This window comes from Alexandromys fortis, unplaced genomic scaffold (assembly GCF_014885135.2).
Source record: "Alexandromys fortis isolate MF-2015 unplaced genomic scaffold, M_Fortis_MF-2015_v1.1 scaffold_23, whole genome shotgun sequence".
Taxonomy (NCBI): domain Eukaryota; kingdom Metazoa; phylum Chordata; class Mammalia; order Rodentia; family Cricetidae; genus Alexandromys; species Alexandromys fortis.
Window position 1 is genome coordinate 688,440 of NW_026067907.1, and position 21,134 is coordinate 709,573.

The window sequence follows — 21,134 nt, forward strand, 5'->3', positions numbered from 1 at the left end:
AAGTGTGTGCCACCACCGCCTGGCAAGGAATGTGCCTTTGTCTGGCCCTCTTATTGCTATAGCCCATTATCCTTCCTTCATGGTATCGCCCTGTTTTGCTCCATGGTCGGGTAAGTCATCCATCAGTATTTTCAAAGTTCTCCTGGATGTCAGCTGCCCTATTCCCTATGGCGCTGCACAGAGGTTGCTAATGCTGGAATGAGTGATGTTCCCAGGGGCTTCCTCTGCCCTGGGTGCCAGTGCTGAACAGAATGGGCCAACACTACCGTGGTCTATTTGTAAGAAAAGGGCAAGCCTTTCCCCCCGCTTTGCTCTTTTTTCTCCTAGATAAAGATGTGGGTGATCCTTTTCCCAGAAAATGTTTGGCTAAAATACAGAGGCAGAAGTAATTTCTCTATGAGCCACATGTGTGCAAGAATCATCCCAGGGTCCAGAGAGCTGGCTCCACTGGGAAAGCACATGCCATGCATGTATAAAAACCTGAATTTGGATCCCAGCACTCATATGAAAGCCGGCGGTAACCCCAGCACTGAAGGGTGGGGGTGGGCGGATGCGGCAGCCTCCTGGAGCTCCTTCACCCACCTAGCTCCATCAGTGAGTTCCAGGTTCCGTGAGAGACCATCCCTCAAGAGTCGGTGTTGAGCAAATGAGGAAGACCCTGACTTAGATTCCTGGTTTCCGTGTATACACAGGTATGTGTATGCATGCCCACATACATATATACATGCCATAAATTAAAAAGCACATCCAAAGATTATAGCTTTCACTTTTAATATATTTTGCTTCTATCTTCATGACTTCTGGGAATCTAGAAATGATAAAAGAACTTCACAGAAAGCCAGTCTGTTTGCTTAGTTTTCAGACTCTGTGATCAGAGTTTCTAGTGAGTCAGAACGAGCTGTCCTGGCTTTGTGAGCATGTCCTTTCTGCAGGGGCTTTATGATAAGATGTGTATACCTCCACATTTCCTGCCTTCTTCCTTACATGTATTTCCATGATCCCCTCTTATAGAAAAGGCTCTGTCCTGTCTTTCCATTTTGTTAAGACACCCTTGTTAGTAGCCAAGCCAGGCAGAATTCTTTTTCTTTCTTTTTTTCTTTTTTATTCTAAGCCACAGCCTCACTGTGCAGCCAAGGCTGACCTGACTGGCAGTCTTCCTGCCATGGCTTCCTGAGTGTGGAATTATGGGTGTGTACCACCACCCTCAGCTTCAGAATTTGTCTCGGGGCAGAGGGAGTGGACATACAGTCCACATCTCAGAAGCTGCAAGAGGACAGCTTTGCCCCGTATAATCATCCAAAAAGCAAACTCACCTAGTCCAGAGCTTACATTTTTATGTGGGCAGTAAAGCTAACATGTAACACTGGGCACAGTAGGGCACACCTTTAATCTCAGCACTTCGGAGGCAGAGTTCAAGGCCACCCCGGTCAGTAGAGTGAGTTCCAGGGCTACGTAGTAAGACCCTGTCTCAAAACAATTAGTAGAGTGCATAACTTTATTTTTAACTAGGCATTTTGTTCCAAAATTTAATTTTCCCTTTGACCAAAATCAACTTCCAAAACAAGATAATTCATGATGGTTCTAAATTACTGTATCTAATTAATCTCTGGAGATGTGGAGAAAGTTCTGAATCCTTCTTTCAAAGTACATTGGTATTTTTTATTTTTTTAAAGCATGTTACTGTATACACACATGCGCATGAGCACACACACACACACACACTATCCAAGTGGCCCTGTGTCCTGTTTATTTATCATTGACTCTTTGAGGCCGAGTCTCCCCCTGTAGCTCAGACTGGACTAGAACTCACTGTATAGACCTTACTGGCCCTGAGCTTCCCAAGCATCCTGCCTCTACGCTCCCCCTGCTCAGTATTGGGGTTGCAGCCCTGTATCATCACACTTGACCCTGTGGGCTCATTGTATGTTGTTAATGTTCCTTTTCCTCCCCTAGAGTACACCCCCAATAGCTTCCTCATGCTCCGTGCCTCAGCTTCGACCTGGCCACTGGGCACGAGAGAAGGGTCTTCAAAATAACATTAATTTGTGGTTTTACTGATCTCTTCCTTCAGACTCCAAATATGTGCTCAGTAAGTTCATATTTTTTGTATCCTCTATGGAAATTCAACTCTTTTACATTTAATAAAGTCAAGGGACCGGGAATTACATAAACAGAACCTACAGAGCAGAAAGGATTTTGTTTTTAGTAAAATTTCGTAGGCCTAAGACGAGCTAGCTCCTCACACACAATTAATATGTTTGAAACCGAGGTCACCGTTGTTTTTCAGCTGTAACAATAATGCGGAGCCTCCCTTGTGGGTGACTGGGCAACTCATCCCGGTTACTTAGTCTCCTTCTAGCCACTGAGAAAATAACTAAAAGCCCTCCAAGGCCAGCCTACCTTGAGCTCCAGCGCAGAACGCGTGTGCTTCGGTGACTTTGAACCGACTCCTCCTGAGTTCATCTGCAGGCAGCTGTAACGAATAAGTGTGTTTACCCAGTGCAGAAGGGGCCTGTGGAGACTCCATCTCTGTTTCCTTCAGCCCTGCTCAGAACTCACGACCCAGAGTGCTTCAGGGTGACGCCTCACTCCGTGTGCCTCATTTCTTCCTCTGTGCGCGTCCCTTGCATCTCTCGTCTGTCGTGAGAAAGTAAGGTGTGGGCTGGACGAGAGCTGCAGTTTCGTTTTCCCCTCTGTTTATAAGAATTCATTTTGAGAATTGACCAAATCTGTCCTGTGCAGACTTTTTTTTTCCAGCCCATTCTGAGCTGAGCTGGTTACAGTGAGTGACTAGTTCGGTGAGGACTTCAACAGCCCATAAATCCAATTTCCCGTCCAAGGATAATGGAGAACTCAATATGTGGTATATTATATGTGTGTGTTGCGTGCATCACACAGAGTATTTATCGCTGCCATAAAGTAGCTATGAAATCTGACAGGACTGATTTTTCTTTTATCTTCTGAGTGCTTATGGAACAAAGGGTGTTTTCGTGACCTAACAAGGTGAAAATTCAATTCGCAATTCTAGTGATAATCTTCAGGTTCTTCAAGTATGAGAAACTCAAGGAAAACCTGGCTCGGTGGAAGGAGGGTCTCCTCAGTTGGGAAACAAAAATGAGGATTTCAAAACTAAATCAGTTTCCTTTTTTCCCAATCCGTCTGCATTTTGGTACAGAGACTCTAAGGCAGGAAGTTAGAGTTGCCCACTCCTCCAAACAATGGCGAGAGAGCTGGTGTCTGGTTTTTAAAGAGAAGTCTTGGGGGGTCTCAGACAAGTGGGGAAGTGGCTCCAGGACACCTCTTGGTTCTGAGGAGGGCCACCACGATGTACTGTGTGGGCTACCTGTGCTTGGTGTCAGGAACCAAATCCTGATAGCCCAAGTCCCTGAAGCATCCACTAAAATCATTCTTAATTCACCCTAAATCTCATCTGCTCTCCAGTGCCTAAGCCCCACCTCTGTTGCCATGGCAACTGACAATTAGGAGAGGTGATGGGTAATCCCCACGTGAATTGCTCTAAGAGGTAACAAATTACTGAAGCCAAAGAATGAAATGCCCTTGGAGCACAACGGTATTGAACTTTCCTGGAGAGCGGTTGGACTAGAGAAATGTTTTGTGCTTGGCTGGTGTGTCAGCAAGGCGGTGTGGAATAGAGACACCCTCAGAGACTGTAATCCCAGGCGCCTGGGTTTCGGTACAGCGAAACCCAGTGACCCCGAGCACAGTGATTGGAACCTTCCCAGCAGTGGCATCATAGGCTTTAAGCTCCGCTTAAAGGCTCCGCTTTTCTGTGGGAAGAGGGAAGGAATCACCCAGATCACATGGCCTATGTCCATTGTCTTGATGCAGGAGGGTCCATCCCACTATGGGTGACACCATTCCTAGGCAGCTTAGTCTGGGATGTATCAGAAAACTTGGATGTATCAGAAAACTTACTGCGCATGAGCCTACGGTTAAGCCTGTAAGTGCCATTCCTCCAGGGCCCATGAGCCAGTTCCTGCTCTGGGCCCTTGATTAAAAAAATTTCCCTTGGCTTTTGTAAGCTGAAACAGATCCTTTTCTTTCTAAGGTGCTTTTGGTCAGAGTGCTCTCAAAGCAACAGAATAGAACTAGAACAAAGGGTCGGTGGAAATGCACAGTAGATGTTCCATTTGGGTCTATGTCTCATGCCTGCTTTTTTAAAAATAGTCCCCTCTCCCTCACCGTATACACATCTTAACAGTAAGACTGACATCCCTACCCCCTTTGTCTTCCCATGCCGAGCAGTTTCCTATGGCCCCTCCTTCCTCCTTATATTATTAAGTCAGGAGTCACCTTAGTCCCCAACTGCCTAGTTGCACTGATCCCGTTATTGATGCAATACATCAAAGCTGGGCTGAGCAGAATTTTTTATTTGGATAATTCAGACTCCGGGATCTCAGTGGATGAGGTTACAGCAATTAACATAACAAGCTTGCACAATCTTGTAGTCTAGCCTCCCGTGCGGTTCTAATATTCTCCGAGGGAGTGTCTGCAAAGTCCAGCCCGCCTTTGTTCTGCTTGACCCTCAGCTGGCTGCCTGAGTGGGATGAAGATGCCTTTGATTTTTTTGGAAGCAGGCTGCGGTTTTGAGCATTGTAGGATGCCTAGCGGTGTCTCTTACTTAGATGCCAGTAGTGACCAAAAATATCTTCAGAAACTGGTGTTTTCCTCGCCCCTCTAGTGGGGTGGGGGTACCAGGGAACAGCGTCTTTCCACTCAAGAAGGACTCGATGACATTTTATGGTTTGTGATGCCTGTGGTATTGTAGGAATAAGGACAAGAGTTAAGGCATTCGAATAGCCGGAGATAAATATGACACAGGGTGGAATTCAGATTTACCTGCATTCAAGCAAGTAAACAAAATGTTAAGGACAGGCAGACACCTTTAATCTTGGCGCTCGGGAGGCAGATGGGTCTCTGTGACTTTGATGCCACTTTGGTCTACACAGAGAGTTTTAGGGCAGCCAGGGCTACCTAATAAGACCTTGTCTCAGGGGGCAAGGGGAGTTTAGGGCTACCTAGTAAGACCCTGTCTTGGGGGGTAAGAGGGGTTAAAAGTATAAACGTAGTTTCAAAAAGGAAAGGCCACATCAGCATTCCGTCGTGAGTGAGGTAGATCCATGACACCTCCCACCCAGGGGACTATAAGTGGTTAATGCTTGCCCTGGGGAGGTAGTCATATTCTTGGTCAGTCACCCTTGCATGTGCAAACAACCATAGTTAAGCGCACTGGACCCCAAAGCAGATAATAAAAGCAATAACAAGCTATGAGAGGAGGAAGACTTACTGGAAAAGAGTTTGGTGGGAGGGGGAAGGGACCATATATGTAGACCATATATTCATGTAGACCACGAAATTTAAAACTAGAAGAAAGGCCAGAGTCATGCTGCTTGGTCACTGGGGAATGAACTTATCTTCATCCCAGTAATGAAGTTCAGTTGCCTTCCTAAATGGGGAAATCTCAGGCAGGCAATTGCATGTTAGACGCCCCACAGGGTAGCAGAGATTCAGTTGTCCATTGAGAAGAAATGACAGTTTTTCCTAAAACCCACACTGTGTAGGTTTAGTGAGAAGCACTCTGAGTAGAATGGTGGATAGCAAAACATGTAAAGTTGGGACAACTCCTGGTTGGGCCTTAGAGGAACTTGGACACCATAGTGGGTCCCTTGACTTGATCTAAGGGAAATTTTCTTAGACCGAGGAGCCAGAAAGTTAGACATTGCCATCCTGTTCTAGACTTTGATGAACATGTATTTGACAGGATTTCTCTAGAAAGAAGCATTATTAATAAAAATGGGTGTTTGTTTTGAAATCTGGGTCTTAATTATCACCGCCATTTTCTTCAGTATGTACAAGGAGCCAAAGACATCATAAGGAAACTATGGCAAATACAAATTCCCTCCTTTGGGGAGGGGGTGGGGGTTGTGTTTGAAGAGAGCACATGGCCCGCCTCATCTTGTTGGCAGCGTAGCATTTTGTGGCTCTCCTGGCCACTCCTGCTCTATAATTTTTATGCCAGGACGCTAGGCGCTCTGGGGGATTGTCGTGGCCAAGCCAGCTGCCCACACTTCAACCTCTTGTACCCAGAGCTCTGTTTGTGAGTCCCTTCTAGCTTGGGCCCAAGGACTCCCCTTTTCTGAGCTGCTGAAGTTTGAGCCGAGCCACCCTGCGAGATAACGTCTGTGCTTACGGGACAAGCCCGTCCCTCAGCATTTCCTGTTTCCATTCATGCTGGAAGAGAAAGACCTGTGACTGGGAGAAGAGAGACTGCCAAGACAAATAATGACCACGGCTTGCGCAAATATTTTTGATCACAAGCCTTTTGTTGAATAGGCAGCCTTTTGAAACCTGCATTCCATGCTTTTCAGGAAAGCCAAGTCATGCTAAGCGGACTTGCTCCGTGATTTAAGAATATGTCTATTAAGTTCAACAGAAGATGACTCTGGCTTAGGGACAGCAAATAGGATAAGGGAATAAATAGCTTATTTGAGGTCACCAGGGAGGTTCAGCTTGTGGGTGATTCCCCCGGAAGTCCTGAGGAAATAGAACCTGCCAGGGAGAGTAACTTGTCCCCTTCACAGGGACAGGCTGGCACTAAGGCTGAACCCGGCAGTGTCCGTCTCCAAGTTAGTCACTGGTCACGCCTTAGGGAAGCACTTCCTGCTTTAGTAAAGGCTGCTCACCCAAGGGCCCACCTTCTCCCTTCTCCGTGGCAGCCTGCAGTGTGGAAACAAACAGCAGAATCACATGCTCAGAAAGCAGAGGTTTTCAAGGCATTGGGCGAGTCTGGCTCTTCCCCCGTCCCTGCACGGTTCCTGCACGTTGCTTGGCAGCTGGAGTCTGGGGCCTTCACACCCACAGCCCATTTCCCTCCCCTTAACTAAAATGGGCTTTCCCACCACTTTCTTGTTTGCTTCCAATCTGTATGTTAAAATACAAAATTGAGCTGAATTTGTCCATTTAGACATTTGAGACGATAATATCGTTCATTGCTAGATATGTGTGGCATTTACACCATTGCAGCTTTGATTTATAAAGAGCAAAACAGTTTTGAAAGGGAAAAAAAAGAGGATAGGTAGGGCTGACATGGGTTATTTTGTTGCTTTGTTTTGTTTTTCTATTTTTAATGTGTCCCTCTGTCTTTTAGTTGAATTGTGATCTTTGCGTTGGCTTTTGAGTCCCACGCTGTTCGTGTTTGCACTTTTATGTGTCAGGGACTGTGTTAGGTACTGGAGACATCAAGATAAATAAAGGCATGTCCCTCGTTTCTAGTAGAAGCCAGCAGAGTGCTTACATGGGGATGCTGCTTGCACTTGATAGGGTTAGCTGGCAGGGATGCAGATCTCAGGAGTAAGGGGTCTGAAGGAGAGAAACAAGTAGAAAATACCCAAGAGGGCAAGAAGAAGGAAAACTCCCCTGCCTGAGATCCAGACAAGCTTCCAAGAGATGAGCCGCTGAGCTGGGGTTTAGACAAGGGGTTTAAGACGAGGAGAGGAAAGAAAGGAATGTTCCAGACGGGAAGAGAAGAGCAGAGATGATAGTATTATAGTGTAGGCCTCTGCAGGAAACTCAGCAGCGAGACACTGCCACAGGAGGCGCAGGTGTCATATGCGCATGCTCACGCATGTTCCTGCAAACGTACGTCTTTGCGTACCTGTGGGCGTAGGCTAGAGGACAACTCCAGGTGTCGGTTCTCAGAGTCACTATACCAACAGAGTGTCCTCCCTGCCCTGGAGTGTGGAGGGGGGTTTGCTTGAATAAGGCCTTGTCTCTCGGGTGACGATCCTCAGATTTTTTTTGCCCTAGAATCTGCGAACGGAGGAGAATGTGAGGGCCATGCTGAGAGTTAAGACAGAACAGCTAGAACTAAGAAGGGAAAAGATTATAAAAGAAATGCATTCATCCTCAGTATCCGTGAGCAAGAGTCAGGGTTTGGCATTCGTGTTAATGACTTTTCATACTGCCGTGATAAAACACTGGGAAAGACAACTTAAACGAAACATAGTTCATTTAGGTTCTCAGTTTGAAGAGAGTTCATCCTGGCAGGGAAGGGTGGTAGGCAGAAGTGGGTGACTTTGCATCCACAGTCAGGAAGCAGGGAAAGATAAATATTCGTCTTAGCTCAGTTCCTCCCTTTTTCTCTGATCCTCACATCTCAACATCCCTTTCCCTGTGGTCCTCACATCTTCCGCATCCCAGAATCTCCTTTCCCTGTGGTCCTCACATCTTCTGCATCCCAGAATCTCCTTTCCCTGTGGTCCTCACGTCTCCCACATCCCAGAATCTCCTTTCCCTGTGGTTTTCACGTCTCCCACATCCCAGAATCTCCTTTCGCTGTGGTCCTCACATCTCCCACATCCCAGAACCTCCTCTGCATCTTAAGCTTTATCTTCATAGCATCTTCACACAGTAGTCTCTCAGGGCCTCCTTGCAGAGGTAAGAAATCCTCTCTAATTTCGACCAGTATGGATGGAATCATGAGAAGGACTTCATCTGCTGTGTAAGGAAGGAAGGTCCTTTCCATTGTTGTGGTATAAATCCATGCAGAGAACGTAATAAAAATTGGAGCGGGGAGAGCACGCGATGGGGGAGGGGACAAATGAGAGCAACGCCGTGAAACCTAATCTTTTCTCTGGTAACCTAAAAACACTGATTTCAAAACATAAAATTTAATAAAATGACTTGTCAAATGTATGTCAGTGGTCATAAAAGATGTTTTATGTCCTTGGCCCCTGGTAATTTATTCCAAGGGTATACTCTGAAAGAGATTAAAGTCCATGTGCAATATGATTTCAGTGTGTTGTTGTGTGTGCTGGAGACCGCCCAAATGTTCAGTAACAGAGGGAACACTTTTACAAATTTTGGCACATCAGTGAACAAAATTACAAGCTGCTGTTTTTATAATCATAAATTCTGAAAGTTTGTGATACAGAAATAGAATTACACTTTTAAGTTACAGGAGACTACGGAATTCTGTGTATTCTGTAAAAACAAAACAGGTACATGCAGTGCCGAAGGAAAAAAGTAAGAAATAAGTGTATTTAGAGTTTCAGATTCCATCTGAACAAGATTCTTCCTTCAGTTCTTGTTACAATTTCTAACAATTATGCTAGCGTGAATGCCTTCATTTGTTTACTTTTCGCCTTTTTGGTGCTGCCGAGGATTTGAGCTCAGGAATTCACTCATGCATGGCAAGCATTGTGCTACTGGGCTTCAACCCCAGCCCTTAAATATTTTTATATAAACCACAGAATAGTCGTTTACTTCTACTTCCTATCTGGACCGTTGCTTACGGTATTAGTCCTAATGTCAGTAGATGGTGCATACTCCGACATACTTTTTACATCAGCAGTATCTTCCCGAATGACGATGGATCATCACTGCACGTGAGCGTCTTCTTAAAAATGCTGATTAAGCCGGGCGGTGGTGGCGCACGCCTTTAATCCCAGCACCTGGAAGGCAGAGGCAGACAGATCTCTGTGAGTTCGAGGCCAGCCTAGTCTACAAGAGCTAGTTCCAGGACAGGAACCAAAAGCTATGGAGAAACCCTATCTCGAAAATCAAAAAAAAAAAAATGCTGTTAAGTGGGGCTCGAAAGATGGCTCAGCTTAAGGGCGCTGGCTGTTCTTCTAGAGGACTGGATTTGATCTCCAGACCCACATGGCTTATAACTGTCTGTACAGGGATGCATGGTCTCTGTTCTCTGCAGACACCACGCACACAAATGGTGCACAGATAAGCGAACAAGCAAAACACCCATGCCTTTAAATTCTGGCTCTGGTTGAGGAGATCTCATGGGCCCAATATTCCACCTTTCTAACAAGCCCTTAAGTGATGCCATGGTCACATGGGTCACACACATTGAATACCAGAGCCCTGTGGCTCTCCCTTGGGTAGGAAGATAATCTAATGGCTCAGTATCTATCGTGGTTTTGGAAAACAATACTCATGTTCTATCTGCCACCTCCACAAATGCCACAATATGTCTTTGGGTAGGGGATGTACAAGAATACATATATGTGTATGCATGTGCTCATGTGCACACAGAGGCCAGAGAAAGACACGGGATGTCCGATTCCATCAATTTCTACCTTATTCCCTTGAGTTGGGGGGTCTTTCGATGAACCCGGCCCTAGGCTGGTGGCCAGTGAGCCCCAGCAATCCTCCTGTCTCTCTGTCCCCCCACAGTTACAGGTTATGGGTACACACAATCACACTAAGCTCTCTCCATAGATGTGAAGATTCGAACTCAGTTCGCTGCATGTGCACCCAGTGCTCTCACCCACTGAGCCCTCTCCCCGGCCCCTACGGTAACATTTATATTAACTACGACGGAGAAGTCCGTAGAAATGAGTGAGCATCTCTGTGGTCCTGGAATTAAGCTACTGTCTTTCATCACATCTCATGACCAATATCCTTAAGCCATGCCTCGAACTTGAATTTTGCTTGTCAACGGAAATGACCAGCCACCCTTCTGATAAAGTTTGGAATCTGATCACGAAGCTGAAAATCCCATCTGTGCTAAGAAAAGCTTTGGTTTGAGTTAGAGTCCTGGGAAGACAGCTCTTGGCCTGGCAGTGAGTCCTTGTAGCTTGTTGAGTCCAATAGGGTAGAACCTGCCTTGTGCGATGAGCATCTTCCATTGTCAGGTTACCTTTGGTTGCCATGGGATACGGTGCCTTGCAGTGACCTTGGTGTGGCAGGAGTAGGGGCCATTGTGAGCGCTTGCCCTCACATTGGACATTGGCTGCCAGCACTCGCTTCTGTTTTCAGACACTAATTCATTCCCTGCTTGTTTCTCTGCAGTGACTGAAGCTGGCTTTGGGGCTGATATTGGGATGGAGAAATTCTTCAACATTAAATGCCGAGCTTCCGGCCTGGTACCCAACGTGGTTGTGTTGGTGGCCACTGTTCGAGCTCTGAAGATGCATGGAGGTGGGCCAAGTGTAAGTTCTTGCTTTATCTTAGCTTTAAAAAACAAACAAACAAAGACAAAAAAACCAGGGGCTGGAGAGATGATGAGATGATTCAGTGGTTAAAACATTTGCTGCCCCTAAGAGGACTTGGGTTCAGTTCCCAACATCGGCATCTGGTGACTCTCAACTGCCTATAACTCAAGTGCCAGGAAATCAAATGCCCTTGTGGACTCCGTGGGTACCTGCATACACTTAGCACTCATAAATAGACCCAGGTTGCATACACACATACACATAAATGCAAGTTATATAGAGGCTAAAGAATTGGTTCAGTAGGTAAGAGTCCTTGCTTCTCTTGCAGAGGACCTGGGTCCTGTTCCCAGGACCCACGTGGTAGCTCACAACTGTCTGTAACTCCAGTCCCAGGAGATCCAATGTCCTCTTCTGACCTCCTTGAACACCAGGCATACATATGGTACACATATATACATGTAGGCAAAACACTCATAAAACAATTGCTAAAAAGTTTTTTAAGCTCATACTTGTAGTTCTATCTAGCACCTAGGAGACTAAGTCAGGAAGATTGCCACAGATTCAGAACCAACCGAGGCTCAGAGTAGAACCTTTCTGAAAGAAAACATATAGTTTGATTTAGTGTTTGAGACATAGTATATTCTAGATAAATGTTTTCAGTTGTCTGTAAAGTCTGCTTCCTTTCTTTGAAGTTCACCCCTTAGATCACTTGGAGTTTAGTTCATTCACGTCAACTACATGCAATGCCCACATAGAACCACTTTTGAGTCTTCAGATTCATCCCAGACATACCGGTAGGCCATGCTTATGAAAGCGTGTGGACCAGATCAGAAGAGTAAAGTGCTCATTCCTGGATGAGGACCACTGGGGTTGGAATGATGGCTTTGATGGAGGTTTGCCGTGCTTCTACGGATGCCTTTGTGGCACATGGTTGTTATAGACTACAGGTTACACGTAAAACCTCTTTCCGCCCGTCTCTGCCAATTGTGACTTTGCCTTATGACTCTTGAACAGCACTGTGTGCTTCTGAGAGGCCCTGCTTTGGGAAAATTCTCTCTCTCTCTCTCTTTTTTTTTTTTTTTTTTAACAAGGGCTCACCATTTAGCCCTGGCTAACCTGGAACTCACTATGTAGATCAGCTGTGCTGGAACTTATAGAAACTGAGTTGCCCCTGTCTCCCTAATGCTGGGATTAAATAGGTGTGCCACCACACCTTACAATTAATTTTAATATATGTGAAAATTTTTATACCTTTCTTTAAAATGGGCAAAAGGGGCGTTTGTGTATTTTTAAAATTTGTTTGGATTTTTTACTTTAGAAGTTTCCAAGTGGGAAAATTTTTATTTGAAGTTTCATTATTTTCCCATCTGATATCATTATGGCATACAGATATGCAAGACATCAAACCTAATTTCTTAATTAGAGTACTATGGTCACGAAACTATAATCAAGGGTGGTCATCCACTATAAATGGTAACGGGTTTGCCTTTGGCAGACTATGTCATTTGGTCTTTGTCCTAGGAACTATTTCTCATCCCTTTTTATAGCTGAGGAAGCCAAGATTTGCTGGGTTTGGAGACAATGGCCAACAGCAGGTCAATCTGAAGTCAAGAATGTCAGTCAAACCCCCTACTTTGTCCACATGCAGAGCCGAGGGTGGATTGGTGGGACACACGTTCGAAACTCCAACTTGGTGCCAGCTCTTCATTTTGCCTGAAGTTGCGTTATCATTCCAAATGCAAAAATTGTAAAGATACACATTTTGAATTTGCAAAGACACACATGAATCCTTGGCAGTTCTGATCATGCTTAAAATTCCAGTTGTAAAGTGGGTCCTCCACTTTAGACTTTGTTTGAGTCTCTAGACCAACTTCTCCTTTCAAGATAAAATGTACGTATGTATAATTTGAAATGCTCCCTTCTTCCCCTACCATTCCTACATTTAAACCCAAAGGACTTGGTTCTCTAAATGGTTTCAAGTCTGCCTGGTCTGGTTCGGTCTTTATAGAATAAGGGAGGAAATCGTGGAGACCCAGCGGCGGAAACATCACACCTCTGTTCAGGGAACTGGTCAGCCCTAAGATTTACAGTCTAAGCCAGCGGTGGTGGCGCACGCCTTTAATCCCAGCACTCGGGAGGCAGAGGCTGGCGGATCTCTGTGAGTTCGAGGCCAGCCTGGTCTACAAGAGCTAGTTCCAGGACAGGAACCAAAAGCTACAGAGAAACCCTGTCTCGAAAATCAAAAAAAAAAAAAAAAGATTTCCAGTCCAGCATTTTCCCAGACCTCCAGACTATAAAAATGTTCACCGTGCTTTCCAATCCTATTGCACCTCTTACTGTGTGTGCTGCATTGTCAGGCTGTGTTTTCTTCCCAGTTATTCTTTCCTGTTCCTTCCTTCCTTCCGTTACAGTGTCCCAGGGCCTGGCATGTTCTGTATCCCGGAAATGTTTGCAGTCATTGAGTAGTAAATGAACTTTCACCTCTCAGTCCTACGTCCATTTTCTTTCATGTGGCCCACCTCAGTGTGTCAGCTTCTCCCTCGAAACAGCTCTGTCGTACTGGTCTTTTCAATCCAGTGTGATTTCTGCTCCCCTTCGACGTCATCGCACAGATCGCCGTGGTCGCCTTGTGTGTGTTTACTCAGCTGAGGTGGCTCTTTTGATCCGTTATTTGTGCAGTGGAAAATCCTGTGACCTTTGAACTTGCCCATTTTAACACAGTTATTTTTCCCATGACCGTGACCAAAAACCTGACAAGGAGCAACTTAAAGGAGGAAAAGCTTGCTGGGGCTCGTGATCTGAGCCAACAGGATAGGGGTCACCAGTGCAGGGAAGAGACAGGGGCATGAGGCCAATGACTGCGCAGACTCCGCAGTCGGGAAGCAGAGAGATGAAGGCTGGCGCTCATCTGGCTGCATGCTGGGTCCTTGTCATCCAGGCAGGGACCCCAGTGCACAGGATGTCACTGCCTTGATGAAGCCTCTCTGGAAGCACCCTGCAGACACACCCAGAGGTGTTCCTTATTAATGCCCTGGGCATTTCCTAATGCATTCGAGAGGACAGCAAAGATTCCCAGTCCCACGACCAGCATTTTAAATGCATAGCCTGTCTTCCGGGATGCTCACCGCTCTGGATGCGGCATAAGAGCTGACATCCCTAGACCCCTGAGCCGGCACACACACAGTCTTTTTTTGCAGTTAACCCTCTAAATTCACTCCAGTAATCAGAGCTCTTAAGAAAATAGAAGACATTGTATATGTAGCTATGTGGTGGGAGGTGTAGAGTAAGATGGAATCAGGTCACGTGATTATAAAGCCTGGCACGTCCAGGAAGAGCTGGTCGTCCAGGAGTCTGATGGCGGCCTGCTGGAAACGTTCCCTTAGAGGAGCTCCGTCCGTGTTGTATTCAGGTCTGCTGGTGAGCTGAGATCAGCCAAATTGTGGAGATTATAGCTCCCTGCTTTTCTTGAAGTCTACTGTTTTGTGTATTTAATCTCACTAAAAATGTCCTCACCAGAGAAACACACACAGTAATGCTTGATCAAATATCTGGCACTTTGAATTCCCGCCAGGTTAACACGTGGTGTTTAGGCATGTGCAGGCATGTGGAACACTGACTAGATTTCGTTTCTTTTTCTTTTCTTTTTTTTTGGAATTAATAAGCAATTGCCTCCACACTGTCCTAAGTGTCCCTTTCTTCTTTTTGACTTAGGGTGGGATGGAGCCCTTTCCCCAAAAGTATAGCAGTCTCTTCCCAGGGTCTCCCTTCAGTTGACCTGAACTAGTTATATCTGATCGTGTACTACAGAGATCCGAAGCCAGGCTGTTCCTTCATGTTTGTCTGATGTCCAGGTGCCCCTATTCACTGCTCTCTGCATCTTATTGGTGAATTTTATTTTTTGAGGTTTGGGGGAATCCAGTCTACATAAGACCAGTTCTATGCCACTGAACTAAATGCTGAAAACCTCATGTGCATCTGAGAATTAGCTTATAGATTCTGCAGTCTCTATAGGATTTCTATTCAAAGGACATTAGCTATCTCTTCATCGGCTTGGATCTGTTTGAATGTTTTTCAATGAAAGTTACTACTTATTTCATAAAAAAATGCTCATATATCTTTTTATAGATCTGTTCCTATATGCTTAATATTTGTAAATAAAATAATGAAGTATTTCTGTTCTTTTATGTTACATGTTCTATCTCTAACTCGTCTGAATTATCTTCCTTGCTGTACGGATTTAACCTATCAAGTCTTTGGGGAATTCTGTGCTGCCATTTATATCTGAAAATGAGTTCTGTTTCTTCCTCTCAATCTTTCCTTTTTTCCCCTTGTCACCGGCAGGGTCTTTCTAATTGCAAAGCAGTGTTGGGTGGGGTGCTGGCTGCGGGCATCTTCTTAGTCCTCCTCTTAAAGGGGGTGTCTAAACAGCTCGTCGCTAAGTGTGATGCCTGGGATCTATTTTTAATGAGGATTCAGGGATTGCCATTTATTTTTAATTGGCCAAATTAGCATAAAGACTGATGCAGGTTTCCTGTATCTTTCAAGATGACAGTTTGGTTTCTCTCTTTAAGGCTGTACGTGTTGCTGAAATTATTATTACTTCAAGAAATCTTGCCAAAGCAAGTCTGATTCAGACAGATATGTCTGCTTTCCAAGTAACTGGATTTTACTAATCAGTTTGCTAATGGTTTGAGCCAATTTTCTTTTTTTTTCCCCCATTCATATGAGTTAACTATACAACAATTTAAAATTTTGGAGTATTATTTTTTTTTCTTAGCTATGGAAGGCTTGTGTACGCATTACAGTAATTGATTTATTAAAGGCTGAGTAGAATTCTTTCATCAGGCCATCTGGGACTATTGCTATAGAGAGTCTCGTCCCGTCCCCGTCCCCAGCAATGGGATGAGTCTCAGTTTTTGACTCTTTTTGTTTCAGGTAACTGCTGGGGTTCCTCTCAAGAAAGAATACACAGAGGAGGTAAGAGAAACTCATCATTCCACTCAATTCATGATTAGCTTCCAGTTGACCATCAATGAATGACCTCAAGTCCACCGGCAACTTCTTAGAAATGTGCTTTTCTGGACCGAGGAGATGGCTCAGTCGGTAAAGTACTTGCCTAGCAAGCAGCAGGACCTGAGTTCGATTCCTGCCAGGCATGGTGGTGCATGCTCGCTTACTCAGCCCTAGGGAGGCAGAGACAAGTGCACCCCTGGGGCTCACTGGCCAGCGAGAGACTACCTCAATAAAGAAAGGTACACAGCTCCTAGGGAGCAGCCAAGGCTGTCCTCTGGCCTCCACATTCATGTGCACATACTGTAGTGTGGATTTTTAAGAATCCCTGTGAAAATGGGTGGGATGAAGAGGTGAAACCCGTCCGGTGACCTCTGAAAGCTGAAGAAAAGAGAGATATAGGTTTATCTGGAGTCCTCTACACCCACGGAAGTCATCCTGACCCAGAAAAGAGGGAAGCTTATACTTGTGTCTTTCTGTGTTGTAGGAAAAAATCTGATTCTTGAAAGATGTGCGGTTGTTTTTATGGCTTTCCAGAGTGCAGTAACTGTTCTGCGCCTGTTAACTGGCGGCAGTACCACATCGCTCCTACAGGTGGCGCCATGGGTTTAACTGGCGTAGCCAAGCAGGACCCCCTCAGTATCGCAGGGACTTGGGTGCCTTTTGCCCCGCTGACCGCAGAGAGAGGGCTGTTTTATCTGATGGCCAGCCCTCCATAGAAATAGTTGCCCAATCTAAGACTCAGATACATGGACTTGGACCCAGACTAGGTTTAGAAGCTAATTTTAACGTGAATTGCCTCTGTCTCCGCCATCTTTCTTAGAAACCCAAGGTGACTTAGGGCTCTTTTTAGAAGTTTCCAGAGCAATAATGTGAGACAAGATAGAATCAGAAGCTGCCAGTGTGGTGAGGCTGGTCTCGCTTGGGGGCATTGATGATGACACTAAGGCTGATTTCCTTCCAGAACATTCAGCTGGTGGCTGATGGCTGCTGTAACCTACAAAAGCAAATTCAGATCGCTCAGCTCTTCGGGGTGCCCGTCGTGGTGGCGCTGAACGTCTTCAAGTGAGTCTAGCTTTCTGCTGTCTGGGTGCGGCCACACTAGTGACCACACTTGTCCTAAGGGCACTTGGGTGTCTCGGCTCCATCTTGAGACACAGAATCGTCGGCTTATTCTGTTTGATTTGGTTTCATCTTCACGAATGTGTTCTCAAGTGTTACTGTGGAAATGAAACTCAAATAATGAATTACCATCTGTTTGGTTTGTGGGGGAGGGAGGGGTTTTGGGGGTTTTTTTTCCCTTTCTACCTAGTCTGACAGCATGAAGGAATGATCAAAAGGAGATTACTATAAAATTTTCTCAATTAAAAACCCTTAACAACCTGAAACCGTTGAGTCATGTTAGAGAGGATTCTTTCTACCTGTTTTTCTTCAAGTCTGGTTTATTTAAACACAATGTGACCACTTTTGATGTTTAAAATATATTCAGTGTTAGGGAGTGAAGTTCTGTATAAACCGTTAGTCTTTCTTTCAAAACATCACTAAGTGAACACAGATGCAAAAACCACACGCATTCTCTTCACCAGGACCGACACCCGCGCGGAGATCGACTTGGTGTGTGAGCTCGCTAAGCGGGCCGGTGCCTTTGATGCGGTCCCCTGCTATCACTGGTCGGCTGGCGGAAAGGGGTCTGTGGACTTGGCTCGGGCTGTGAGAGATGCCGCGAACAAAAGAAGCCGCTTCCAGTTCCTGTACGATGTTCAGGTAAGTCCCCGCCACCAGGACGACAGTGGGCTGGTGGCTTTGGGGTCTTGCCAGAAGGCCGGCGCTTCGAGTGCCTTCCTAAAGGCTCTGCAGAGAAGGAAGCTCATGACATAAGGCATTAGCATCTGACAAGGTCCAGGTGCCAAGGGCACATCTTATTTCTGTCCCAAACCTGTGCTCTTGAGGCTCTGCTTTCAAGTAGTGGGCCCAAGGGAAGGGAAGGCCCTGGGAGATAAACTAAGGCTTGAAGGGACTGACCTCCCAGCAACAAGTATTTTGAGCAAATTCACAGCTGTTCAGTTATGAGACATTTTTATTATCCATATCTCCTATGGTTCATTCCCATGTGTGTGTGTGTGTGTGTGTGTGTGTGTGTGTGTGTGTGGGAGAGAGAGAGAGAGAGAGAGAGAGAGAGAGAGAGAGAGAGAGAGAGAGAGAGAGAGAGAGAGAGAGAGAGAAGTGTGGGCACACAATGCCACGGCACACATGCAGAAATCAGAGGTCATCTTGTGGGAGCCAGTTCTGCCCTCTCACCTTGTTGGTTCCCGGGATGAAACCATGGCAGGACTCAGCAGCGGGCACCTTTATCCACAGAGCTGGCTCACCGACCCTCATTGTGGTTTCCTTGCACGATCTTACATACTTTTTCCTATTCGCGCTGTTGTACAACCAACTTCTAGAACTAGTCTCGGCTTAGAAAACTGAAACTTCGTGTCCATGTAGCGGCTCCTCGTTTTCCCCTTCCACAGATCTTTCTAGGGACCACCATTCCACCTTAGTTTTAGGAGCTGGACTACTGAGATACTTCATATAAATGGGATCATGCAGTGTTTTCTGTTGTGGCTTGTTTCATATGGTGTAACGTCCGTGGAAGATGTCATAGCCCGAGTGAAAATTGTATCTATTTTAAAAAGACTGGATGTTGTCTTATTTTAAAAACCATATTTTTTAATTGATTTTATTGAGCTCTACATTTTTCTCTGCTCCCCTTCCTGCCTCTCCCCTCTCCTTCAACCCTCTCCCATAGTCCCCATGCTCCTAATTTACTCAGGAGAGCTTGTCTTTTTCTACTTGCCATGTAGGTTAGATCCATGAATATCTATCTCTCTTAGGGTCCTCATTGTTGTCTAAGGTCTCTGACATTGTGATTTGTAGGCTGGTTTTCTGTGTTTTATGTTTAAAAATCATTTATGAGTGAGTACATATAATAACTGTCTTTCTGGGTCTCGGTTCCCTCACTCAAAATGATGTTTTCTAGCTCCACCCATTTGCCTGCAAATTTCCAAGATGTCGTTATTTTTTTTCTGCTGTGTAGTACTCCATTGTGCAAATGTACCACATTTTCCTTATCCATTCTTCGGTCGAGGGGCATTTAGGTTGTTTCCAGGTTCTGGCTATGACAGACAATGCTGCTATGAACATAGTTGAGCACATGTCCTTGTGGCACAATTGAGCATCCTTTGGGTATTTACCCAAAAGTGGTATTGCTGGGTCTTGAGGAAGGTTGTTTCCTAATTTTCTGAGAAATTGCCGCACTGACACTGGATGTTGTCTTTATTGTGTGTATACCACACTTTGCTGACAGGGTTGCTTCCACCACATGACGACTGTAAATGCTGCTGTGACCATACGTGTCCATTGTGTATGTGTGTGCATATGGGTGTGCATCTCTTTCAAGACTGCCAGCAATGGGCACACCAGGATTTCTACATGAATTTCTTTCTTTTTCTTGGAGTCAGGTAGCTTTGCTGTTTGTTTTCTGAAACGGGCTTTCATATAGTCCAGGCTGGCCTTGAACTTACTATGTAACTGAGGGTGGCCCTAGATTCTAATCCCTCCTGCCTCCACTTTCTTGGCACTTGGATTGAAAGCATGTGTCACTATATCCAGCCTTATAGTTCATTTTTTTTAACTCATCTTGACATTGAGCCCTTAAGTATAAAACCTGGATTTCCCAGAATTCACTCTTCTCAGGCAGACACTGTCCTAGTGTCCACCTCGCATCTCCATTCTGGCTTTCATGGTTGCTGCTCTGGTCAATGAATTTGCCCTCAGAAGGTGTTTGTGGCTGCCAGAGTGTCTACCTACAAGCCAGCAACCGCTCCCGTCTCCGTCCCTCACACATTCCCCAGGACTATCTCAGAGGCAGCATCACTGTGTCTGCAGCTTGCGTGACTCCCCAGTGGGCGTGAACAGAAAGCAAAAGCAAGTGAGGGGCAAGGGCTTGGTCACATCTGTCAACCTGAGATCTACAGCAAGAGCACAGGGTTGGGAGAGCTGCCCACATGCCTACAAGAGCACTTTGCGCCTGTCCCCTTTTCATCCTAATACCCCTGGTTGGCAAGAACCAGTGGTGGCCCTGCTCTAGGGTTAAAACGCTGTAGCACAGAGCTGGGGGAACCTGCTCTGTCCCAGAATGAGAAGGAGGCAGATTGGGAGTCCAACTGAGATAAAAGATCAGCATCCGGCTTTGATCTTCAGCTCCAGGAACTGTGTGCAGAAGAATATTTGAGGGAGGGGAAGGGACCTGCAGCTTGAGGGGACAGAGACTCTGTCACTGACAGAGGTGGCAGAAATGGGATAGGCACAGAATCCCTGCTAGAGGAGAGGCATCTTTGACATGTAGGACTTAAGGAGGAATTGTGATGGTTAGTGCAGAATGGATTTATCATGGCAAGGTCACTTGACGAATGGGGGACTAGAATATTCTGGGTTGTGAGTCAATATCAATGGGGGGGGGGGCTCAGGGAGATGGCTTATCCAGTAAAAGTACTTGCTGCCAAGCCTGATGACCTAGGTTCAACCCCATGGACCCAAGCGGTAGAAGTGGGGCATCAGGAATTCAAAGTTGATCTCCAATCTTTTTTGGTTGTTTGGTTTGGTTTGGTTTTAGTTTTTTGTTTGTTTGGTTGGTTGGTTGGTTGGTTGGTTGGTTTGGTTTGGTTTGGACTTTAGCTTTTTAAGACAGGGTTTCTGTGTGTAGCCCTGACTGTTCTGGAACTCACTCTGTAGACCAGGCTGGCCTCGAACTCACAGAGATCTACCTGCCTCTGCCTCCTGAGTGCTGGGATTAAAGATGTGCACCACCACCCACCCTGTCTCAGGGAAATAAAACCTGAATATGAATAAGTTTCTGACATCCATCAGCTCTCAAAGGAGCTGGCCGACAAGCCCCAAGAACCCACCGCTTTTCTCCTCCCCAGGGCTGGTACTGCATGTGTGCCGCCACGCCTGTCTTTTTTATGTAGGTTCAGAAGGATCAGACTCAGGCCTTCGTGCCTTTAAGAAAGCTCTTGGGGAGCTAAGATGTCATTCCAGCCCACGCCTTATTCTTGAAGGAGACGTTTAGTCTTGAAGCCCGGGTGTTCTTCCCGGAAGCACATGTCAGTA

General features: G+C 45.8%; 1 protein-coding gene across 1 annotated transcript in view; it reads left to right on the forward strand.

The window, feature by feature from the left end:
* Mthfd1l (methylenetetrahydrofolate dehydrogenase (NADP+ dependent) 1 like) overlaps positions 1 to 21,134 on the forward strand; it is a 177,062-nt gene that overhangs the window by 95,952 nt on the left and 59,976 nt on the right. Inside the window, exons 21-24 of the mRNA XM_050135766.1 lie at positions 10,828 to 10,967; positions 15,906 to 15,947; positions 16,945 to 17,045; positions 17,567 to 17,744. Of these exons, the coding sequence (XP_049991723.1) occupies positions 10,828 to 10,967; positions 15,906 to 15,947; positions 16,945 to 17,045; positions 17,567 to 17,744 (461 nt within the window). The remainder of the gene's footprint in view (positions 1 to 10,827; positions 10,968 to 15,905; positions 15,948 to 16,944; positions 17,046 to 17,566; positions 17,745 to 21,134) is intronic.